At 39.4% G+C, this 22,243-nt stretch overlaps 1 protein-coding gene across 1 annotated transcript in view; it reads left to right on the top strand.

Moving 5' to 3' along the window:
• The window catches only part of ABCG1 (ATP binding cassette subfamily G member 1), a 51,417-nt gene extending 29,455 nt beyond the window's left edge, over window positions 1–21,962 (top strand). The window contains exons 3-15 of the mRNA XM_034060029.1: window positions 5,707–5,824; window positions 6,211–6,343; window positions 7,759–7,809; window positions 9,608–9,753; window positions 10,440–10,563; window positions 11,596–11,710; window positions 12,404–12,552; window positions 12,725–12,826; window positions 13,910–14,078; window positions 14,264–14,364; window positions 14,814–14,972; window positions 16,381–16,499; window positions 17,889–21,962. Coding sequence (XP_033915920.1) covers window positions 5,707–5,824; window positions 6,211–6,343; window positions 7,759–7,809; window positions 9,608–9,753; window positions 10,440–10,563; window positions 11,596–11,710; window positions 12,404–12,552; window positions 12,725–12,826; window positions 13,910–14,078; window positions 14,264–14,364; window positions 14,814–14,972; window positions 16,381–16,499; window positions 17,889–18,117 — 1,715 coding nt within the window. The 3' untranslated portion in view covers window positions 18,118–21,962. The remainder of the gene's footprint in view (window positions 1–5,706; window positions 5,825–6,210; window positions 6,344–7,758; window positions 7,810–9,607; window positions 9,754–10,439; window positions 10,564–11,595; window positions 11,711–12,403; window positions 12,553–12,724; window positions 12,827–13,909; window positions 14,079–14,263; window positions 14,365–14,813; window positions 14,973–16,380; window positions 16,500–17,888) is intronic.
• Window positions 21,963–22,243: the final 281 nt, after the last annotated feature.

The following is a 22,243-nucleotide window of genomic DNA, read 5'->3' as shown; positions in this document are numbered from 1 at the left end:
TAATATGATATATGACTGGGTTAGCCTGTTTTTCCCTTTCTTGTGGTGTTGTGCAGTAGGTAATCCAAGGAAATGTCTTCAGCTGTTGAGCAGCAAAGTCATGAATTTGCTCAGAGCATTCTTCCATAATAGGAGGACTGCCTACTCCTGCCTCAAGGGGAAAGATCTGGATGTGACCTCTTGATTCCACTTTCCCTTATTCAGGTTTTGTGTTGGAGAATTCCCTGGACTTTAGCATAGTGGTTTTGATTTAAATGTGACGAAAATGAGATGATGGCTCAGCCTATGAATTTTAGAATAGGAAAATTGAGTTTCTTTAATGGAACAGGGTCAGTACACAGGGCTGAGAAACTGCTGCGGTTTATTATCATGATTTAATGAACAATTTGACTGATGGTGCTGTAAAAGAACAAATTTGTGTATTGAAGTGTAGATTGTTGTTTAAAAATCATGTTGATTGTTGAAGATATCAAAGTAAGGCACATTAGTAACACAGTACTTGCCAGATGTGTCTTCTATATATCCAGCTGGATGTTTCTAACTGGGAATTCATCAAACCCCATCTAAAAAGGCACCACAAAAAGATGCAGAAATACAGTCCTTGTGTGATTTTTTTTTAAAATAAAGAAATGGTGCACTTCTACCTGGATTCAGGTAGAGAGTGTGGAAAGAGTAGGTAGGTTATGATTTCTTCAATTTTGACATATAAGGGTCAAATGTTGCTTATTTTTTGCTTGGTTTTCAGTTGTTTATAGTTTTGCCAAACTTGAGCTGTTTGAGATGGAATGTCCTATGTTACCTTATTTGCTGTAGTAAAACCTTAGAGCAATTTCAAGCCAGTAATACTTGGAGCATACTAATGGATATTTCCTACCTTCAGAAGAGTTTGTGATAAAACAGTTTAGATGTACGGGGAAGGGCAAATCCTGCTCTAATTGCAGTGAGCAGGGAAAGCCTGCGGTGCTCACCTGGGACCCAAGATGGGTTCTTGCTGCCTATTGGTGGATGCAGAATTAGGCTACAACACCTAGAAACTTCTAGCAGTCTGTGTGACATTTCTCTGAGTAACAGATGAGTATATTACTTGCAGTGAATTGCAAATGAATGAAGCATTTTAGTCAGAAACCTAGAGACAGTATTTACCTGAGGAAATTCACTGTAAGAGCAGGAGTGAGGTTTGGTTGTGGTTTTTTTTGGTCCTGATTCAGTCACATTCATAAACATGCACTCCTACCCTAAGTATGAGGAGGGGGTGGCTTACTTCTTTCCAGATTAATCATAATTATTGTGAGAATTGTAAAATCACATCTTCCCAGAAATCCTTGTAAAATCCATGAGGAAGCAGATAAACCCATCAACACGTTTCTCCCTTGCTGAATGCATTAGCAAAAACTTGGGTGACTTGAGCAACGAGAACTCCCTTAGGATCTTCATCAAAGACAACAGGTCACCCTCTATCAGCTCATTAAAGAAGGGGCTGCTGTGGGCTTTGTGCTGCAGCCAAGCAGCAAGGGAGATCTACCTTTTGAATAGGGGTCTGTTCAGGCTAGTCATGTGTTTCTGGCTGTGAATCGGGTCTAGTGCCTGGAGTCTGCTTTCCATGGGAAATCATAACATGGGAAAACAAAACACATTTCACTTTTCAGGAGAAGCAGTTGAACTCTGGAATGAAATGTGAGGTGATATTAAGACCAGAAAACTTTGCATCACCTGAATTTTCTGTTTCAGCTTTGATTTTGTACTTTTTGTATTCTATATTTAGTGGGTTGGACTGAGGAAAATGCCGAGTGCTTATTCTGGTTGGTGATGGTGTATTAATGTCCTGTTGACAGATTTGTATTTCAAGTAGTTCCTGAAAACTGGTGTTTGAATTCTCTTACACCTCAGTCCCTAAGTAAATTTTTGAGGGTGAGGTAGCAGTAACTCTGGGAGGGAACGCTGGAAAACTGAAAGCATCCAAGCTATTTTGCATTGTAATTTGAAACAGGTTTTTGAGAAGTAACTGAAAAGTCACGATGCTAAACTTGGTCTTGGTGTAAGTCCAGTCCAAAAGGAGACAGCCACTCTGGTGCTCAAACTGAATGGCCTGTAATATGCATTCATCTTGGGGTGAGTTTGCTTTGAAGTTCAGCCTTTCATTAAACTCTGGGGTACCAAAACTTACTGCGTTTACTGGTGGCCTAAGGAAAATGAGGTGGGTCAGGTAAACTGGGATTGAAGGTGGTCAGAAATTCCTAGTATACGGCAGATGGCTATAGAACAGTCCCTGTACCGTAAGAATACAATCCCCTCCAAATGCATAATCTGTTTCTCATGAAAGACATGTGACCGATACAGAAGCTTTAGGTCAACTGATTCAGTTAAAGATTAGCCTCAATATGCTGAAAGAGAACGCTGTAGTTACTTATGGACTTTAATTCCTTATAAAGGATTATACTGGGCACCACACTACAGCTACAATGTCAGATCCTTTCGTCAGTTTGCTAAATTAACCTTTGTAATAGAAAGGCTTCTTATGTGCTTCCAGTCAAAAGGAGAGATGGTTTTGAGTTTGTAGTAAGTTAAAATGCCAGTGATTGGGATCCTGATCTAAAATTCATAAGTTTTTTTCTGTTTCTTCATAAATCATGTTCCTCTGCTGTTTTGCAAATGAGTTGCTGAGATGTGTCCTGCTCTGATTTAACATTGTGTGTAGGATACTTAAAATTACACCAGAGGGGCAGAAACAAGTGCAGGTAATGAGGGGGAAGATACTGCAGTTAGACGTAAACTTGCTATCATTTGTGAAATTACGTTTGGAAAATGACTTTAATGGATGTAATGTTAAATCTGATATGTCATGAGAGGAAAGGCTTGGTTTAGGTAATGGTATGCATGTTGATATATGTTTTCAGACAATGAGGTGTATTTTAGGTTATACTTCCCTCAGTGTTCATGGCAATACACATTCTCTATGCTCCCCTATAAGTTTGAGCAATATTTACTGTCCTGATAGTGAAACTCACCATGAGTTGACTGTTATGAAACTGACAAGAAGTCTTTACCCTGGCGATCTGGGTCAGATTTCCATATAATAGAACTTGTTGTAATGGAGTTGCCATGTGATGTTCTATCATGTTGAACTGCTTTGCAGGGCAGACAGGGAACAGAGAGGGACACCAGTGTCTACTTTACCCTGTGCACTACATGTGGGACCTAGTGAAAGAAATCCTGTCCCAGTGGACGTTAGTGACAGGCCAACCTGGCCAGCTTTTGACCAGTGTGAGAGTTTCCCAGCTGTACATAACTTGTTGATGTGGTGGGTGCATCATAAAAATAATTGGTGGTACAGTCTAGTATTTGAGTCCGTTACAAATTTAATAGGCTTGGGAGGTAGCTGGTTGTCATTACACTTAAGGGATAGTATAAAGGACTTTGTAAGTCACATTTATCATAGAATCATAGAATGGTTTACATTGGAAGGGACCTTAAAGCTCACGCAGTTCCAACCCCCTGCCATTGGCACGGACACCTTTCACTGGTCTAAGTTGCTCAAAGCCCCATCCAACCTGACCTTGAAAGGGATGGGTCAGCCACAGCCTCTCTGGGCAACCTGTGCCAGTGCCTCACCACCCTGATAGTAAAGACCTTTTTCCCAGCATCTAATACAAATTCCCCCACTTGTCAGCCTAAAACCACTCTCCTTTGTCCTGTCACCACATGCCCCCGTAAAAGGTCCGTCTCCAGATTTAATAAATATTGTCATGTTTGAAAGGTCTCATCTCTTCCTCACACTTTTCCTTCAGATGCTGTTTTTGGTGGTGACATTGGCATGAGGGATAATTTCTCTTCAAAAAGATTTCTCTTCAAAATACTGTTCCTTTTGATATATCCCCTTTGCTTTTGTTCCTAGGACCTGTGCCATTAGCAGGCAGTGTGACTACACTGCTGTTTTCATATCCATAATATTGCATAGCTTCCAAACAAGTAGTTTTATTCAGGTCCGGGACAGGATTTTAGAGTGAAAAATTACTGGTTTTAAAAAAGGCACTTAAAAAAATTATCCCTATGACAAATTTGGTCAGTTACATTTTCTAGGACATTTGCTGTGAAAACAATAGGATCAGATATTTCTAGACAGAGATTTTGTGGCTGCTGCTTTGCTCCTGGGCTGGGGAATATTCAAGAATTATTTGCTGTGGATTTGGGAGGCTTCATGGCAGTTTAACATTAATGGTTTTGGTACAAAAGTTTGCTCACTGTAGCATTGAAAGAGTGTGAACTGAGACTAGAGAAAGGAATCAAGAGTGCTAAGCAAGGGTGAAAGGAAAGCAAGAAATTGTGGAGTTGGGAAGAAAGAGAAATCAGAAGAATATAATCCACCATTCATTTCCTAGGAGCTTGCAGGCAATGTGATCTTTTTTTTTCTACAGCATTTCAATACCCAGATACAACCTATGCTAATGATAATTGCAGGACTGGGAGAGGTTTACATGTGGAATATAAATGCTGCCTGTGTATGCAAAATGGATTGCCAAATCCCAACACTGTGTTGAAATGAATCTTCTACTCTTCTTTTTTTGTTTTAATATGAGATTGGGTTTTGACACCTTATTTAACTTATTTATTATTAAAAGTTTTAAATAAAAGCACTGGTAATTAAAATAAGCAAGCAAAAAAATAAAAGGGACAGTGATCCTTAAGAATTTAAACGCCAGTCAGGGATTCTTCCACCTCCCTAGAATGTGCTTATGCCATAAAATGGGAATCATACAGGACAAGATGAAAGCAACTAAGTCCAAATCTAGAATTCTCGTTGAAGTCCAGTTTGCTTACACCTGGAACAACAGGGATTTAGGGGTTTAAATTAAGGTTTATTGACAAAGGTAATTTACTCAGGAATAAGGTGAGATATTTGGGTTTGATTATTCTGGAACAGCTTTGCCTGGGACATTATTATTGTGGCATGACCTTCTGAGGTGAGTTAATCTAAATGAGAAAAAACTCCTGCATGTTCTTAATCTGGAGTAAGCATTTCCCTAGGAATTAATTTTACAGAGTTACTGTGATCAGTCTCCCTGTCTAGACAAGCCTTTACAGTTCCTCTGGTAAGAGAGTCCTTACGGTCCACCTGTATGTCTCCTTTTGCTGTGTTTCTTGCCATGCCTCTTTTAGCAGGGAATGAAAAAAAGACATAGGTCTTTGCCTTTGAGATCACGGCTATTACTCTCCAAGAAGTTGTATTGATGAGAGGGCAGAAATTTGGCTTTGAAACTGCAGTGATTGGAGGGCAATCTACTCCAAGGCTGTGGAGTTAATGTGACCTGTGAGGTTCTAGGTATTTTAATGGAAATGCCAACCTTCTACTAAAATAAGAAGACACTTATAAAATAGCAGCAAGGCTTCTTAGCCCTGTTAGAAAATTTTCCTAGAGTGAATCAAGAGTGTGTGATCCTGTAATCTTAACATAGAATCATAGAATCATAGAATAGTTACAGTTGGAAAGGACCTTAAGATCATCTATGATCCTTGTGTACCAGGAGGAGACTGCTGCTGCCACTCAGAATTTGGCTTTTGATAGTTATTGCAGTGTGTTGATCTTAGCATCAACCTCTCAGCAGGTATCTGCTAATGCCTGTTTGTCATCATTGTTTAATGGAAATGAACATTCATTGTTCCCCAAACATGGTTATGTGGGGTTCAGCAAACTTTTCTTTTTTCTTTCAGGCTATAAGACCCTTTTGAAAGGAATTTCAGGGAAGTTCAGCAGTGGAGAACTTGTTGCAATTATGGGTCCTTCAGGAGCTGGGAAGTCAACACTCATGAACATTCTGGCAGGATACAGGTCAGTAACAATGAAAATCCCAAGTAAGATAAGATCAGCTAGCCTGATGGCTCCTTGGAGAAAACAGCAGAAGAAATCTTACCCCAGTGTATGATGAAAACGTGTATTTCACAGATTTTGAATGAGATTCTTACTGCTTATATCTTTTCTTTTAGTCCTGTTCTAGTCACTTGGGATATATCTGTTAACAATTCTGATCCAATGGTAAGAAGCAATTTAAAGTCCAAAACACACACAAAAAATTGTCCTTTCTAGCCGTGTAACAAATGTGACTCAATGTCTTACATCTGTGCTAGTTTTTAAATCATGTTTTATGCACACTTGAGGCAAGGCCTGTGACAGCACAAGCAAGATTCACCCCTGTTTGTTTTCTTGGTTCCTTTCAGAGAGACGGGAATGAAAGGAGAAATTCTCATCAATGGACAGCCTCGTGACCTACGTTCTTTTCGCAAAGTCTCCTGCTACATCATGCAAGATGACATGCTCCTTCCTCATCTGACTGTCCAGGAAGCTATGATGGTGAGCTTTTTCATTCATTCAGGATGGAGAAAAAAGAAAAATCTTTGTGTCCTGTGCATATGTTCTTATTCCTGGTAATGGCATGAGCTATTATCTCTGTCTGATCTCACTCAATGAAAGTGCTTGAACTTTGATGATGCCTTGAATTCCGTTTCAGGCTCATCCTCCTAGGGGGTTATCTCAGCTTCCTTAGCTTTGTAATTTTCAATTTGTGACCAGCAGTATGATTTGAAAGAAGCTCTAAAGCTCTACTCCTTAGACCTTCTAGAGAGTGGAACCTGAAATTCTGCACAGAATGAGCATTTTTAGTGTGGTGGATGAGTATCCTCTGTCTCCCCATCTTCTATGTTCTGACTACTATTTTGACTTGAGCATAGTCTCTCTGCTACTTCTACTCCTCTGTGTCTATTTTAAAATAAAGGTATTGTATAAAATCTCTCCTGGTTCTTTGCAGGAAGCCAACAGGAACAGAATAATCTCAAGACTTACAGGGAACATAAATTCTTCTTCTTACAGGGAACTTACTTCTTACTACTTACAGGGAATATAAATCCTTCTTCTTAGTATTAAGAAGTTTCCTAATTGCTGCCTTGACCAAGCAGTCTAGAAATGCCTTTTGATCAGTTTGAGAGAATGAGGCAGTTTTTCTCAGAGGGTGTTATCAAAATAAGTCTAAACTTGCTCATACTGTATGCCAGCATCAGCTCATAAGTTTTACGGCCAGAAGAAATCACAGCAATTTTTATGTGGCTAATCTTCTGCAAAGGCTCTTCTCTGTGAGGAAGTTTTCCTTCTCTTTTGTTTACATGAACATTCTAGCCAGAATTCCATAGGACCACTTTTGTAGAATTGGTCCCAGATGATACTTGCTGTCTAAATTAATCAGTCAGGGCTCTGACAAAAACAATTAGTTAACAGTTTAATTGCTTCTAATAAAGGTTAATCATAATGTTTTGTGGAGCTGCCTCTTAGGACAGCAGATGACATCTTTCACAAGATTATTTATTTCTGTACTCATTTGTTCACATGCTGGAGAATGGCAGTTTGGTTATCCTTAGAATATGGATAAAGCACCAATAAACTGTGATTCTAACATTGCCTGGGAAGTCAGTGGCTATGCAAAAGACATGACTCCCTCATCTTCCTCCCACCTCTTTGACTTGCAGAATGGCCTTTCTAATATGGTTTTTGTCAGATGCTTGAGTGGTTGCTTAAATCAGATTATACTCAGTTACCTAGTGCACAGGCATGTGTGATGCTTGTCATTTGAACATTATAGTTCAACTTAAGCTTTCTTGACTGGGTTGAAAGTTGTTTCAACAGTACGTTGGGATGTTGTGCCTAAGACATCTGCTTTAACTGGTTGCTGTGCTTCAGACCGGTTAAAAATCAAATTCCATTGTGTTGCATTGCAGGTATCTGCTCATCTAAAACTTCAAGAGAAGGATGAAGGCAGGAGAGAAATGGTATGTATAGTGTCCATCAAACAGAGTATTTCTGGGGATATCAGAGAGGTCCATGAAGTGAGATCTGTAAAGCAGATATTTTTATCTAACATTGAATTGCAGTGGACTTGTAAGGGTAGAATAAATCATAACCTCAAATATATTTCTTTCCAAATTGGAACATTTGGCATTTCTTCAATCTCAGAGACCCTTAAAAACCAGAAAGAGATCCAGAGAGGGAAACTTAAAAGAATCGACGTATCTTTGGCAGTTTATGATTGCTTTGATTCTCTCAATCTTTATTATTTTTTGTTAATAAGCTAACCACAGATTTTATTTTTTTCTGATTGGAAAATACATTTGTCTAGAAACAGCTGTTAATTTTATTTGTACTTTGAAAGTCTTAATGCATTTACACTTTAGTAAGCTAGGCCAAGCAAGTCAATTCACTTGTCCACTCTGTTACTGTATTTAGAAAGAACTCTTTGAGGAAAAATCTTTGCTGTATTCCTTTATTCAAGACATACCAGACGGTCAGTCATTTTCTGGTTAGTGTTATGGCCTGTGCCTGACTACATCTTTAATTTTATTGTTGTAAATTGTAAACATTTACCATATATAAATATTATGAATTTATGCACTTGTCTTATCACCATTACAGATGCTTGTTTGAAACAGGGACAAGTGAAAAATCTTCCACTGAACCATAGTTTATGTTTCTAGTTGACCTAGCTAGGGCTACTCGTGTCCCGTAGCATCTTTCCTAGAGATAAAGGGAAGATGTCATTTGGCTCCTCCCTTTGAGGACGAGGGTTGGTAGGGTTTGTTCTTTTTTCACTCCCTATCACTGAAATCACTCCTAGAAATGAAAATCAGGACAAATGCAGGATCAGGCCCTACTTGGTCTAACAAGTTTTTTACCATGTCAGCCACCCTTTCTTGAAAACTCCCTCCATTCAAGCAGCATTATTTCAAAAAAATGACAGTCTCCTCTTCCCATACTTCAGTGAAGTATTAAATATCTGGGCTTGCTTTCTACCTTTTAAGTGTAGAGTTTTTAATTGCATGTGCAAGGTGGCTTGTATTCACTCATTTTTATGTTCTTTTTTTTACTGATGCCAAAGAGCTATTTTCCCCATATGGATCTACGAGGCCAGATCTACAGTCATTGAAACTAAAAAATTCATAGCAGCTGGGATTGTTCTTCTTTTGCTCCTGAGATCCTGGGACAAGCTGTGCCCTTCCTGAGGCTGTGCCTTGAGGAAATCCCAAACATCTGAAAGTCTGTGTGACAACTGAATTGGCTCTGAGGAGAATGAAACACTTAAAATCAGTGTCTGCCTTTTAAAGAGTAGTCTGTGAAGAACAGATGGGATAAGAGCAAGTCATTGCTCCATAGAAGTCACTGCTTTTGTTACAAAGTTCTCCAGACCCATATACATAGAGCCTAGAAGTTCCTTTGAAAAAGCTTCTTGGTTTCACTATATAATAACTTCTCACATGCTGCAGAGCTGTTTTGATATCTGTGCCATATCCAGGGGGTGATGCAGAAGAACTGATTTCCACTCATTTCACAGGCAGGGTTTCCTTACTGAGACAGGTCGTATAGGGCAAACAAGCAGAATTTGGGTGAAAATAGTAAGTGGTAGATTGTTAAGCCCCACTCAATCTAATAAATCCTACATTAGATGGAAAAAGTCTTTGGTATACGGATTGTGAAACAAAGTCATGAGCTAGTTTACATACTCCATGAAAATCAGTAAAGAGGCTTTTCTTCTGTGTAACAAATTTAGATGATGCATTGTTGTGTTTCCTCTAGGTAAAGGAAATATTGACAGCCCTTGGTTTGCTGACATGTGCCAATACAAGGACTGGGAGTCTTTCTGGAGGCCAGAGAAAGCGTCTTGCCATTGCGTTGGAGCTGGTGAACAATCCTCCTGTCATGTTTTTTGATGAACCAACCAGGTACTTCCAAGTCCAAAAATTAAAGATAGGCAAATACTGCTTTATATAGTAGAACAGTGCTGCAGAAATGTTATTCACCTCTTAAGTCCTTGGAAAAGGCTCATTTTGTGTTGCCTGTAAGTACTGAGTAATGCCACAAGAAGTAATTTGATTTAGGTGCTTAGTGCCTTGGGTCATTGCTGTAACTGCCAGACCATGCGACAAATGATTTTTAAGGGAGACACAAACTGAAACAGGAAGGGAGAGAGGAAAATATTTTCAGACTGTGGCATGAGTTTCCTTTCAAGAAAAGATAGCTTGAATATAAGCATTTTAAAGTTTGACTTTTAATAATCAATGCAGCATATTTAGAATCAAAGTCTGCGATCAGTCTAGGAAAGGCTGGGAGAGCTATGAATACGTATCTATTCATTAAAGTTGGGAGCATTTAAGTCTGCAGTCCTAAAATGTAGAAGTCCCTTAAGGCAGCTTTGAGAATAATCTATTTTTCATTCTCAGGCATGCTTCCAACTTAATTAAAAGACTGATGGAGAAATACAAGCATAAGGTTGGCATATGATAAAATTAAACTGCTACAGAGAAAATTTATAGAAGAATAATAGTGAGAGGAAGAGGTAGCAAATATGTGTGCTGGCTTTGAATGGTGCCTATGGACTTGTGGATAACAAACATTTCTTTTTATTCAGTGGCTTGGATAGCGCATCGTGTTTTCAGGTTGTCTCTCTGATGAAGGCTTTAGCTCAGGGTGGCAGGTCCATCATCTGCACGATTCACCAGCCCAGTGCTAAACTGTTCGAGTTGTTTGATCAGGTATTGTTTTCAAACTCTTTCTCTTTATGTGTGGTTTAGGTAGGTTGTATTTTCAAGGCTACACCAGGTAAAATCATGGCTAGTTCTAGTCTGTAGTTCCAAATCAAATAAAGAAATTAAATAAGAGCAAAATATACTTTTTGATTATGTTTTTTTCTTCTCTGCCCGTTTCCATTATTTACGTGTAATGTTCGTAAGGAATCTGGCTTGTATGTTTCCCAAATTATGATTATTGCACTTACGGTTTTCACCCCTTCACCCACAACTGCTCCTGAGCACAGGGATGTCAGTGAAATAAATTAGATTACTTTAAGAGCAAGAGAGCTTTAGTGCCAGTGTCTGCAATGTTGCTGATACACATTCTCATCCTAGCTACACAGATATAAAGTCAGAAGAGTTTATTCATGTGAGATAGTAGTAGTTGAAGTGAAATTGGTTGGAGATCTTTTCTCCAATCCAAAACCAGGATGTGGACCACATGTGTTTAGGTTAAATTTAAATTTACTTTAATCTTATTAGGGGACTTAAATTAGATCTGTGAGAGCTAAGAAAAGACTTACTACACTATAGGTGAAAAAGCTCTTGCAGACTGTCAGTGTGGCAAGGAGGTTTATTGAAAATCAATAGTGTGGCTAAAAGTAAGAATAATTAAGCTGTTTCCCATTCCTGTGCTGTTCCTTCCATTCTTGCATTCACCAGCCTTGTCTACCAGAACAAAATATCCATAATGTGTTTCTTGCATATTTTCAGTATGTATCTATCTGCAATTAGTCTGTTTCTGTGTTAATGTAATTCCTCAAGGGAATGTTTGCAGAAGTCAAATCTTAAGCATGTAATTTCCCATTAGTTATAATTCTATGCAAAGGTAGTTCCAAGTGGTGACAGATCTTTCCAAGGTCTTCTTACCAGAGGGACAGGAAGAGGTCACTGTGTTAGTGGATTGCTGTCCTACAGGTAGTAGGTTCAAATATTTACATACCATTTCATGGGTTTTTATCTTTTCTTCTTTCTTTTCTTTGCCTTGTTTTCCAGCTCTATGTTTTAAGTCAAGGCCAATGCATTTACCGTGGGAAAGTAGTAAACCTTGTCCCTTACTTGAGAGATTTGGGTTTGAATTGCCCAACCTACCACAATCCAGCAGATTTTGGTAAGGACAATTTGAATAGTATATATAATTTATTTTGTATTTAATTAGCACCTTCAGGGTAATAAGGTCCATGGTGCATTTTATACTTTGGTACATATATACATATGTGTATATTTGTGTGTATGCATACATTCATGTATACATACATATATGTACCAAAATTCAAAATATTCAAAATACTAGGGTTTTTTAAAGTAATTTGAATGCCATCTAGTGGTAAAGTTTAGTCAGTATTTCTCTCTGGTGGAAGTCCAGGTCTAGGGAATGAAAGGTAAAACTCTTAGTAATTAATGTTAGTGGTGTCAAAGTGGCTCCAGTGTTCTGGGTTTTTTTTTTTCATCTTGAGCAATACCACTGTAGTATTGTACAGCTAATAGCACTGAGAGGTTTTTTTATGTTTCCTAATTCCAAAGAATCAGTAAGGACCACAAGAACAGGCTTTTGTTGTTTGCTGTTACCAAGACTATCCCCTTTTCACTCCCTTTCCCCTAAAATGGTCCATTTAACTTCCAGAATGAAAACTCTCTGAAGATTTAAACTATGTGCTTATATGTATGAACTTGTGTGGCATTTTAGAGCCTGTTCTAGACAAAACTGTTTCTGTCAATGCTGCTGAATCAGGGGGATCTAATAATGAGACTTGTAACTAGTCGGTAGTGTAAATGAATAACTTGCTTTCTATTTTTTTTGCAGTTATGGAAGTAGCATCTGGTGAATATGGAGACCAGAATGGCCGGCTGGTAAGGGCAGTACGGGAAAGGATATGTGACACAGACTACAAGAGAGATGTTGGGGGTGAGAACGAGTTGAATCCCTTCCTCTGGCACAGGCCTTCTGAAGAGGTATTTTATATATCACAACTAATGGGCATGGCTTGAAGATGGGAGGGGGAGAGAGTTTAAATCCTCAATCAGTGGGGGAGGCTTCTGGGCACACATAACTGATAGGAGTGGGGTTTTGTGAATGAAAACTAAGCAAGATACTGCAAAGAAATAAGTTTATGTGTTTCTGCAGGATTCCTCCTCCACAGAAGGCTGCCACAGCTTCTCTGCCAGCTGCCTAACCCAGTTCTGTATCCTCTTCAAAAGAACTTTTCTCACCATCATGAGGGATTCGGTAAGACTGCCTTTATAATATCTTTCGTATCCAAAAGGTCTGTTCAGTTGATTTTGAGATAGTATAATACACTTCAAAGGTCCTGTTCAACAGCCCATACATGAAGATCATCACAGAAAAGAGACAGCTCTTTCAGTCTTGCTTTTAACTGTACCTTCTTCATTGTGAGCAACCGGTCAAAAATAAATTGACATGTTCACGTGGGAGGGCTTTTGTAATCCAAAGCTAACATACAGCTTCAGATTCTCCACGTGGTTCAACGAGTTGATGAGTCTCTGGTGCACTTGGAAAGCGTATCTCATAGGTGTGCAAGCACTAACCATGGATCGTATGGTCCTGTCCTCATCCCCATCCAGGGGAAACTAATTTATTTTCTGATGTAGAGATTGAAGATCAGTGCTGGTTTGATTTTCTTTTCTTCCTGTTCAACTGTAAAGGCTTGCAGTTGTTCCAAATGTTATATTTTTTTTTCAATGCCTCTTGTAGGAATGCTGTATTGCAGAGAAGTCACAGAAGGATAATTTATGCCTGGTTGAATTAGTTTGGTCTAGATAAGCCTGAAATACCTTTTCTGCCTCTTTTCTGCTCTAGGAAGGTTATCTTTTAGTTAGAGAGAAAGTCTCATTCTCCTGATGAATAAGGCCAAATGGCTCCATGACATTGTCAGGAAGGTTTCAGGTTGCAGCATTTGCCATTTCTGCCTGAGTTTACAGGAAGAAATTTTCTGAACCAGGTGTCTGATTGACACTGAGAAGCTCATTATAGTAAGTTTTCCTTAGCTGAAGCCTAGTTTGTCAGAAGGAAATGAGCAGTGTGAATGTGGTGTTCAACACCAGGTTGGACAGAGCCTTGGGTGACATGGTTTAGTGTGAGGTGTCTCTGCCTGTGGCAGGGGGACTGGAGCTAGATATCTTAAGGTCTTTTCCAACCCTAACTATTCTGTGATTCTGTGATTTCAGTATAAGCTCTTCTGGATATAAGTACTCCTTTTCTGCAATCTGTATATCTGATTTCAGTTATATCATCATTGTGTTTTAAGCCTAGACTTTCTGATCAGGAATACTACTCTTCCCTTGCTTGTAGGTCCTGACGCACTTGCGTATCACCTCACACATTGGTATTGGGCTGCTCATCGGCTTGCTTTACTTAGGCATTGGCAATGAAGCTAAGAAAGTCCTCAGCAACTCTGGCTTCCTCTTTTTTTCCATGTTGTTTCTTATGTTTGCTGCGCTGATGCCAACTGTCCTTACATGTGAGTACCTGACTTCTCATATTTCATTACAGATCATTGAAACTACTGCTGGTCTGTCAAAGGCCTCAGAGCTCCAGTCCCACTATGGGACTGCAGCAGCGCAGGGTTAGATAGGGATAAACTGTTATTATGTGCAACAGTATTGCATGCTGACAACCTAATTTACTAATTTGTGTTCTCTGTAGTTCCTCTTGAGATGGGAGTATTTCTTAGAGAGCATCTGAACTACTGGTACAGCCTGAAAGCCTACTATCTCGCCAAAACCATGGCTGATGTTCCTTTTCAGGTATATACTTTACTCTTCAATAAAACAAGAACCATTGAAGTTCATGGCAAGTCCACTTGCTAAAAAGATTAGTCCTGCTACTTTATTCATCTGAATAGTGGAGAAACTGTCTGTATGTGTGTGCTGAAGCTTCAGGTCCAAATCAGAAGCACCCTCACAAAAGCCTAGACTTGACCCAATATTATTTTAATAAACAGGTTAATATCTTCTTTTTTGCAGAAAGAGAATTGGAGAGGGCTATAAACAAATGGGATCTGTTTTCTAATGCCCAAGCAGTACAATTGGTATCACAGTCTCTGGCAGATAAATGTATTTTTCTCAGCCATTCCGATCATGTAATGGAAAGACTTCGAGATGTGGATTCATTAGAAATCCCCATGTTGTTATTAGTCATAGTAACACCAAACATATGGCTTTAATAGACTAACTACAAGGGTATCTCCTTGCAGATCATGTTTCCTGTGGCTTACTGCAGTATTGTGTACTGGATGACTTCACAGCCATCTGATGCACTTCGATTTGTCCTCTTCGCAGCCTTGGGAACCATGACATCCCTGGTGGCTCAGTCACTGGGTCTCCTCATAGGGGCAGCCTCTACATCCCTCCAGGTACTGATGGTGTTTTGTGGTTTCACAGGAACCCCACTGTCTCCTAACACTGCTTACTATGATTGTTGGTGTGTCCCCAAGACATTCATTGAGAGATGACCGGCAGAAAGTTGTCTTGGTCTGATACAGCTACTCAATTATTTCCACTGGCATCAGCTTAAACAGCATATACACACACTGGATATGAGGCTCCTTTCCCCATTTGAGTGGGGCTGTGCCTGTCCCTCCTTGAGTAGGTTGTCATTTGCTATTCATCCCATGCTGGGATGTAGGTCCTAGAACTGTGAGACTGGTGCATTTCTATGCGTGTACAAAGTGAAGGTAAGCCATGAGAATGAGGAGCTTTGGAGAGGGTTCTTCCATACACACACAAAAAGATTGCAGGAGTCAAGATAAGGAAAAGCTTGCCCAAGACACTCAGCTTCTCCAGAAGGAGGGAGAGAAGCAGCTGTCGGTATGACTGTCACACTGGAAGCTGACCACGTAGCTCCATTCTGCTTCCTGACAGATGTGCTGTGGTGACCATTCCACAGCAGAACTGTTTTGTAGTGCTTATAATAACAGGTGATACTGACATTAGCATACATTGATGCTATCATTGATGCTATCATTGGTGCTATTTCTGCAGTAGAATAGTTGATTCCCTCTTGTGCCACCCTGTGGGGACCAGCATAGCCCTGTTATGTGATCTCTGTGTTTCTGCTCTCCCCAGATACCTGTACCTTTGCCCTGGAGGGGATGTAGAGAGGACAGGTTGGAGTTGGGTCAAGATCTATCTTCCCCACCAAAGCCACCCATCCAGAGATGCTCCTTATCCTCTTCACAACATTTTAGGACCAACTGGTTGAAGCTCCTGTGCATGTAGGGTTAATGAGGAAGGAGGTCTGTGTATCCTTAGTGGGAAGTGAGAAAGGATAATATTTAGAAAGAGGGGTCTCAAACCCAGAGGAGCAAGTGAGTCAGAGTGCTCATCTTACTCTGTAAACTTCTTGATGGGTTCAAGTCCTTGAAAGGACAGATCCCAGCACAGCAGCTTTATCAACTAGTAAAGGTTTTAGGAAGATGAGAGGAACTTTTTTTTTCTCCATTAACAGCATCTACCCTTCCCCTCACAAGAAATTTTGTCTACATAAGTAAATAAGTCAGTAATTTCTTAGTATTTGGAACTGTGATAATTTTGGAAAGTTGCATTATAAGAAGGACTTCAATGGCTTCGGTCCCCACTGCTTAAAGAGTAAGTTTGCACTGCCTATTTGAGTTTGGCACAGAACAGAGGATTTGCCATAATGAAAGACTGCTCTGTCAAAGGCTAGTTTCCTCGCTGGAGGCCAGGACATCAGATGAAAGAGGAAGTTAATTTTTTCTATGGCTGTCTGACAAGAGATTTGTCTGTTCCTTTTCTTTACAGGTGGCCACTTTTGTGGGCCCAGTTACTGCAATCCCGGTGCTTCTGTTCTCTGGGTTTTTTGTTAGCTTTGATACCATCCCGACATACCTCCAGTGGATGTCCTACATCTCCTATGTCAGGTACTGCTAGGGAGGCCATTAACCTCCCATCTGGAAATGCTGTATGTTTACCTTTGCTTGTTTGATTGGTTATTTTGGGTACCAAAAAGACTTATGTTCACAGCACATTCTTTTAGAGTATAAATTTGCATGTGATATATGACACATTTCTCACTGCATTTTATGTTGTATATGACATGAAACAAATAGGAGCATTTAGTATTTGTAGCCAAAATTATTGGCTACAAGTCCATGTCAGTCTCCTTGAATTCAGTGCGATTGCACAGCATGAAAATCTGCCTAGATTTTGCAATAGTGGATATCTGAAATAATAGGGACAGTATGCCCAACTGTGAAATAGATGCCAGCACCTTATATTGAAAGACAATGTTGTGTAAATCACTGCTGTATCAAAGGCAGACTTGTTGGATAAAGACGGGTTGTTAAGTTTCACAGTAGCACTAACACAAAGAGGTGCATCAGCTCTAATCTAAACTAATGTTGTAAGAACCATAGGCACCTTATATCCCATCTATATCTGTCTTTGGTGCAGTCTGAGACAGCTATCTTTAGGTGGGATGATTGCCATGAGGAAACCTCTGGAGGCTGGCATGGAGGGTTAGTTTAGACAAGACACTTAAATATTTATAGCTGAAAATAGGTGAGGAGAATTTTCTCATCCTCCTTTTCCCCACCCTGCCCAAGCTGCACTATTACTGAGAAAGCCCAAGCTAAAGTAACCTATCATTTAGCAAGTGAGGTCTTATACAGAGACCTACTAAAGATAATGAGACTACACCCCCTGAATTAGTAGCTAGAATTCAAGATGAGTCCGTAAGCCATTGTCCAGCCCATGTGGCGTCTCCTGAAGCCCTCTCTTCACTCTGCTCACAAACTCAAATGGTAAGTGCAACCCGTGCCAGGGGACATGTGGGAACTGTGCATTTAGTGAAACTGTAGTGCCTGGAAGGAAAGAGAAGAAGCATTCTAGGTTGATGCCTGTTTGAATATGTTTCTGACTTAAAACCATAATTGTGTTCCTGGTTTTGCTTATTTAAGAGGAAAATTAATTAGTTGTGTCACTTTTAAAAGGGGAATTTCTGAATAAGAGCTGAAATTAGTCTGCTCTCTATTTTAATGTTTTCTTTGGAGAAATTGTATTATGTACTAGCTGGAAGCATTTAAAGGCAAAACTCCTGTTCTTTTTCAATCTTATATAAAATACCTGTGTTGTGATTTGCTTGATTGTAACAGGGATAGAACTTGCCCTGAGACACATGTCAGAACAATACTGAACTACTCAGTAGTTCAATGCTTCAGCTGAGCTCTCATAGAGATTTTATTACTGGTGGAGTACCTCTAAACAGATCATCAGGGCTTTTCCTTGTAATCCATCTTTCTTCTTTCTAGATACGGGTTTGAAGGAGTTATTCTCTCCATCTATGGACTGGATCGAGAAGACCTGCATTGTGACAAAGATGACACTTGCCATTTTCAAAAATCAGAGGCCATTCTGAGAGAACTGGATGTAGAAAATGCCAAACTTTACCTGGACTTCATTGTTCTTGGAATCTTCTTCTTCTCTCTGCGCCTAATTGCCTATTTTGTTCTTAGATACAAAATCCGAGCAGAGAGGTAAAGGAAAACCAGCTAAAACAATGCAGTAGGAAGATCTTTAGACATGCAATAGAGGGCACTTGACATTGTCTCACTGTGGCAGGCCAGTCTCCAGTGCCCAGCTAGATGCTGTTATGACCTAGCCCATAGAGAACCACAATGGGATAGTGGACATACAGTGTTAAGCCAATCAGTCCAGTTGGGTTGGGTCATGTTTTCATTACACTTTCTAGCTTTAACTAGGAAGAAGAAATAGAAGGGAATTTTACACCACAGAATATCAAAACTGAGGCAGTGTAACTGTAACAAAAAATCTGCCTGCAGGAACTTTCCTTATGAAAACCAATTTCGGGTTAAGGTCGCTAAGATACTAGTCCTGGTAGCCAGAATAGTATAATGTCATCTATAGTTGACAAGGTAATGAGATGCTAAATGGGAAATGCAAAGAAAATAGGATTCTCTCATCTTTTTAAATTCAGCGTTTCATCTTTGCAGTTTTCTATGTATTATTTTGCAATTCTTTTCCACAGAATTACCCCTTCTGGCCAAAAGTCTCTAAATGTGTTAATTACTAAGGTAAAGATAGCTTTTTAATATGGGCACTTTTTTTTTTTAAACAAACCTTGAGCGATTCAAGTCATCATTTTTGTTTCTGTCTAAATTTAAGATTCTGGTGCTTTACCTGTGGAGCTGGTCTCATATCTGAAAACTGTAATGATGGGAGGAAAAGGCAGATTCGGAGTCTGCACTAAACCTGTGGCCCATGTTTGGAAGCATCAGTAGATAGCACAGGCAGTCAGACATATTCAAGCCTTTGCTGAATGAATGAAAAAAACATTCTTTTGCAGTGTCTTTTGAATCAATATTTGTGATATTTAAAATATTAACTCTGCTCACAATCTATTTGATCTACCTCCTGTGAATGAAAAAGCTCTCCAAGGATTGTTTTTTCTTAAATTATGAAAGCAGAATCTATCCCTGAAGCCTGAGAGCTTGTTAAAGCCGGATGGAGCTCAAGAGCCATCCACAGCTCAAAGCTTGGGGTATTGTGTTAAAACACTTGTGACTGCCTCACCTGGCAGTGTTTATTATATCTGCAACACATTATGCTTAGAACTCCCTTCAAAGTACACAAATGATCTTGTAATACTACAAGTCAAATTATGCCAAGCACTTTTGTTCTCACCCTGAAGTCTACATGCACGACATGGGAATTGGTAGCTAATTTATCTAAACACCAATAAAATTATTAAAAGAAACATGCATTTGTTTTGCATGTTTCACCATTGTAAACTAGGCAAGGGGAATTCTGGTTCCAAGTTGATGTGACTCATGTCACTTATTTTCATGGTTTGTATTTTCAACCCAAAATGAAATTATGGAGCCCATACTCATGCAGGACACCTTGGCCAACTTCTATGTAAATTCCACTACCTTCTGCTCTTACTGTGTGTTCACCTTAGTGTCACAGACCTCTGAGTCAGACCAATACATTCTGTAAGTGTGTATCACGGTGCTGATGTCTTCTAGTTTGGAAGCAGCTCAGTGTCAGCAAAGCATTCAGCAGCTCATGGCAGTAAAGTAGATCTTGTGCATCTGCTGGCCACCACCAACAGTCACAATTCACAGGCTGTTTTTGAAGACTTCATGACTACGTGTATAAACTAAGTAGTGCCAGGGGCAGCCCTGTTAGTCCTCAGACAACTGGGACTAACAGGAATGGTCCCTGTACTATGCTAACTCCTAAATAGAACCCAAACATAGCTGGAAAAGTTCTGGCTGTGCTGGGCTGCAGCTCTGTCGTTTAGCAGTGAAGACAACTGTTTCCCAGTTTTCCTGGCCCATACCCAGGCTCTGTTTAATTTGCCAATACAGACATAGAGCATGTGTATCAGTTAAACTCAGGACATTTGAACTTAAGCCTGTGTTCTGGAAGACTTCAAGACAAGTCATGTTTTAGGAGGGTTAGCTGAACTTTCCCTGAAATTGAGATTCACCTGTGAAAAGCAAAGTCAGCCTTTACTGTAGGAGGAAACAGAAAAATCCTCACACAACCTCTGCATAGTTTTGTTACTTTTTTTTTTTCACAAAAAGCTTTTATACAGTTCTGCAGCTTTTCCAGGCATAACCACGTGCAGATGTGGACCTATGTGGCTGTCAGGTATGAGAAATAAAGAATTTTGGTTATTCTAAATAATACTTGTAACTATGAAGCACTTTTAAATAAGGCTCAAGCTGAAATCTCTTGGCACAGCATGCCTTGATTATTTCAAGACTCTCAAAATATTTGTGAACATTACAGTCAGTTCAGATGCTGATTGCAAGCAGGCAAAAGACTACATTTGCCATAGTACTTGTGTTGCATACTGCTGGTCCAGCTATAGGCTATCTGAGTGTGAAAAAGTGTGATGTCCAGTGCATTAAATACCTTCAGGGTTCATGTTTTGTGTTTACCAACACCATTTACCAAATATTGCATTGAAAATCCATTGCAGTGTATTAAATGAAGTAACTCTGCTGACATTTTCCCATCCAGACCAGTTTAGCGGTGTGAGTTCTTTTGATGCTATCTTGTTATCTGTGCCTATTCCTCTGTAGACTTTACCTTGTAGATTTTACCTCTTAAGTCTGCAATATGTCCTCCTGTACTATAACTTTGTATTGTATTGTGGTACCAAAAGGTCTGGTCCTCCATGGGTGTTCCTAAGAAAATACATGCTCTGGAATATTTTTATCCCTCCTTTATTTGTTAGATAGCCTTTTTCCCATCCATCTGCTGATAGCATTTAGCTGCAAGTTACTGTTCTAAGGAACACTTACAGACTCTGATATCCTAGTAAATAAATAAATGAATTTTCTTGAAACTCAGTGCTACACATAGAAGAGATAATAATTCTTTCCCTCCTTAGCTCTAGAATCAAACAGTCATATCTCTTTTCTCACTACTGTGGAACAGAAGTGTTTAAAGTCCATCCCAATTATGTTTTTACACACTGCAAAGATTTTTCACACAGCCTCAAAGATTTTTAGCATAGTCTCAACTTGGCTTTTTTCTGTTTATGTGGAAATAAATTCTAACAGGCTGCTATAAAACACATTCCTAGTTAATGGACTGAGCATGCATGTGCTGTAATGTTCAGCAAGCACATTGTGAAGCTCTGGAAGCTTCATGTAGAAGAATAATGAGGTCACCAAGATTCTAGACTTCAAATCCTCAGCTTATATAGCCATATATTAGTAGCCATAAATTGATTTAAATCAATGCCATTGTTACCGTTTGAACCAGTCACAATCTGGCTAAGATTTATTTAAGAGCCTAAAGGTTTTTAAAGGTCTCTTGAAAACTGAATGTACGATTTCTGTTGGGATTACAGGAAGACGTCAGTGTTCTGTAGGCCGCCTTGTGTTACTTCAACTTGTTTTTGACATGTTGCTTTGGTTACTGATTGCATCGGCTAAGATTTAGGTGCTTCAAAATGTATTTTTGTTGGTTTTCTTCACAGAAACCTGCATATAATTTGAAAAACACTGAAAGTTTTTCAAAAGAATTTAAATCATTCTTTAAATAAAAGATTTGGAAAACAGATTCTACTCAAGAAATTGAGAAAATTTCATATTTATAGATCAAAGGGAGTAGCAGATTATTATCTGGTGCTAAAATCCTGTTTACTTCTTAGTATCTGATGCCCAAGATATCTTTTTTTTGTTAAAAGAGAGGAATATATATGCACACGTAATAGGGAGGGCTGGTTATATGAGTGGGAGGTAATAAACACTTGAGTCCAACTACTGGATGTACTGGTCTTTGTACTCTCAGGGTGGTGAGGCACTGAAACCGGTTGCCCAGAGAAGCTGTGGCTGCCCCATTCCTGGCAGTGTTTAAGGCCAGTTTGGATGGAGCTTTGAGCAACCTGGTCTAGTGGAAGGTGTCCCTGCCCATAGCATGGGGGTTGGAACTAGATGAGCTTTAAAGTCCCTTCCAACCCAAACCATTCTGTGATTCTATGATGTATCAGGTGACTGGCATTTAAATCTACTCTTTTATGTTAAAGTCTATGTTGTCAACAGAAATTGATGTTTCATGAAACTTTTGTTTCTGAAAAGAAGTATAGTACATACAGACTTGTATCACCCCAGTGATCCTTACA

Source organism: Melopsittacus undulatus, chromosome 2 (genome assembly GCF_012275295.1).
Source record: "Melopsittacus undulatus isolate bMelUnd1 chromosome 2, bMelUnd1.mat.Z, whole genome shotgun sequence".
NCBI lineage: Eukaryota > Metazoa > Chordata > Aves > Psittaciformes > Psittaculidae > Melopsittacus > Melopsittacus undulatus.
Note: the sequence above shows the minus strand (reverse complement) of the source record. Positions and strands in the feature narration are given on the sequence as shown.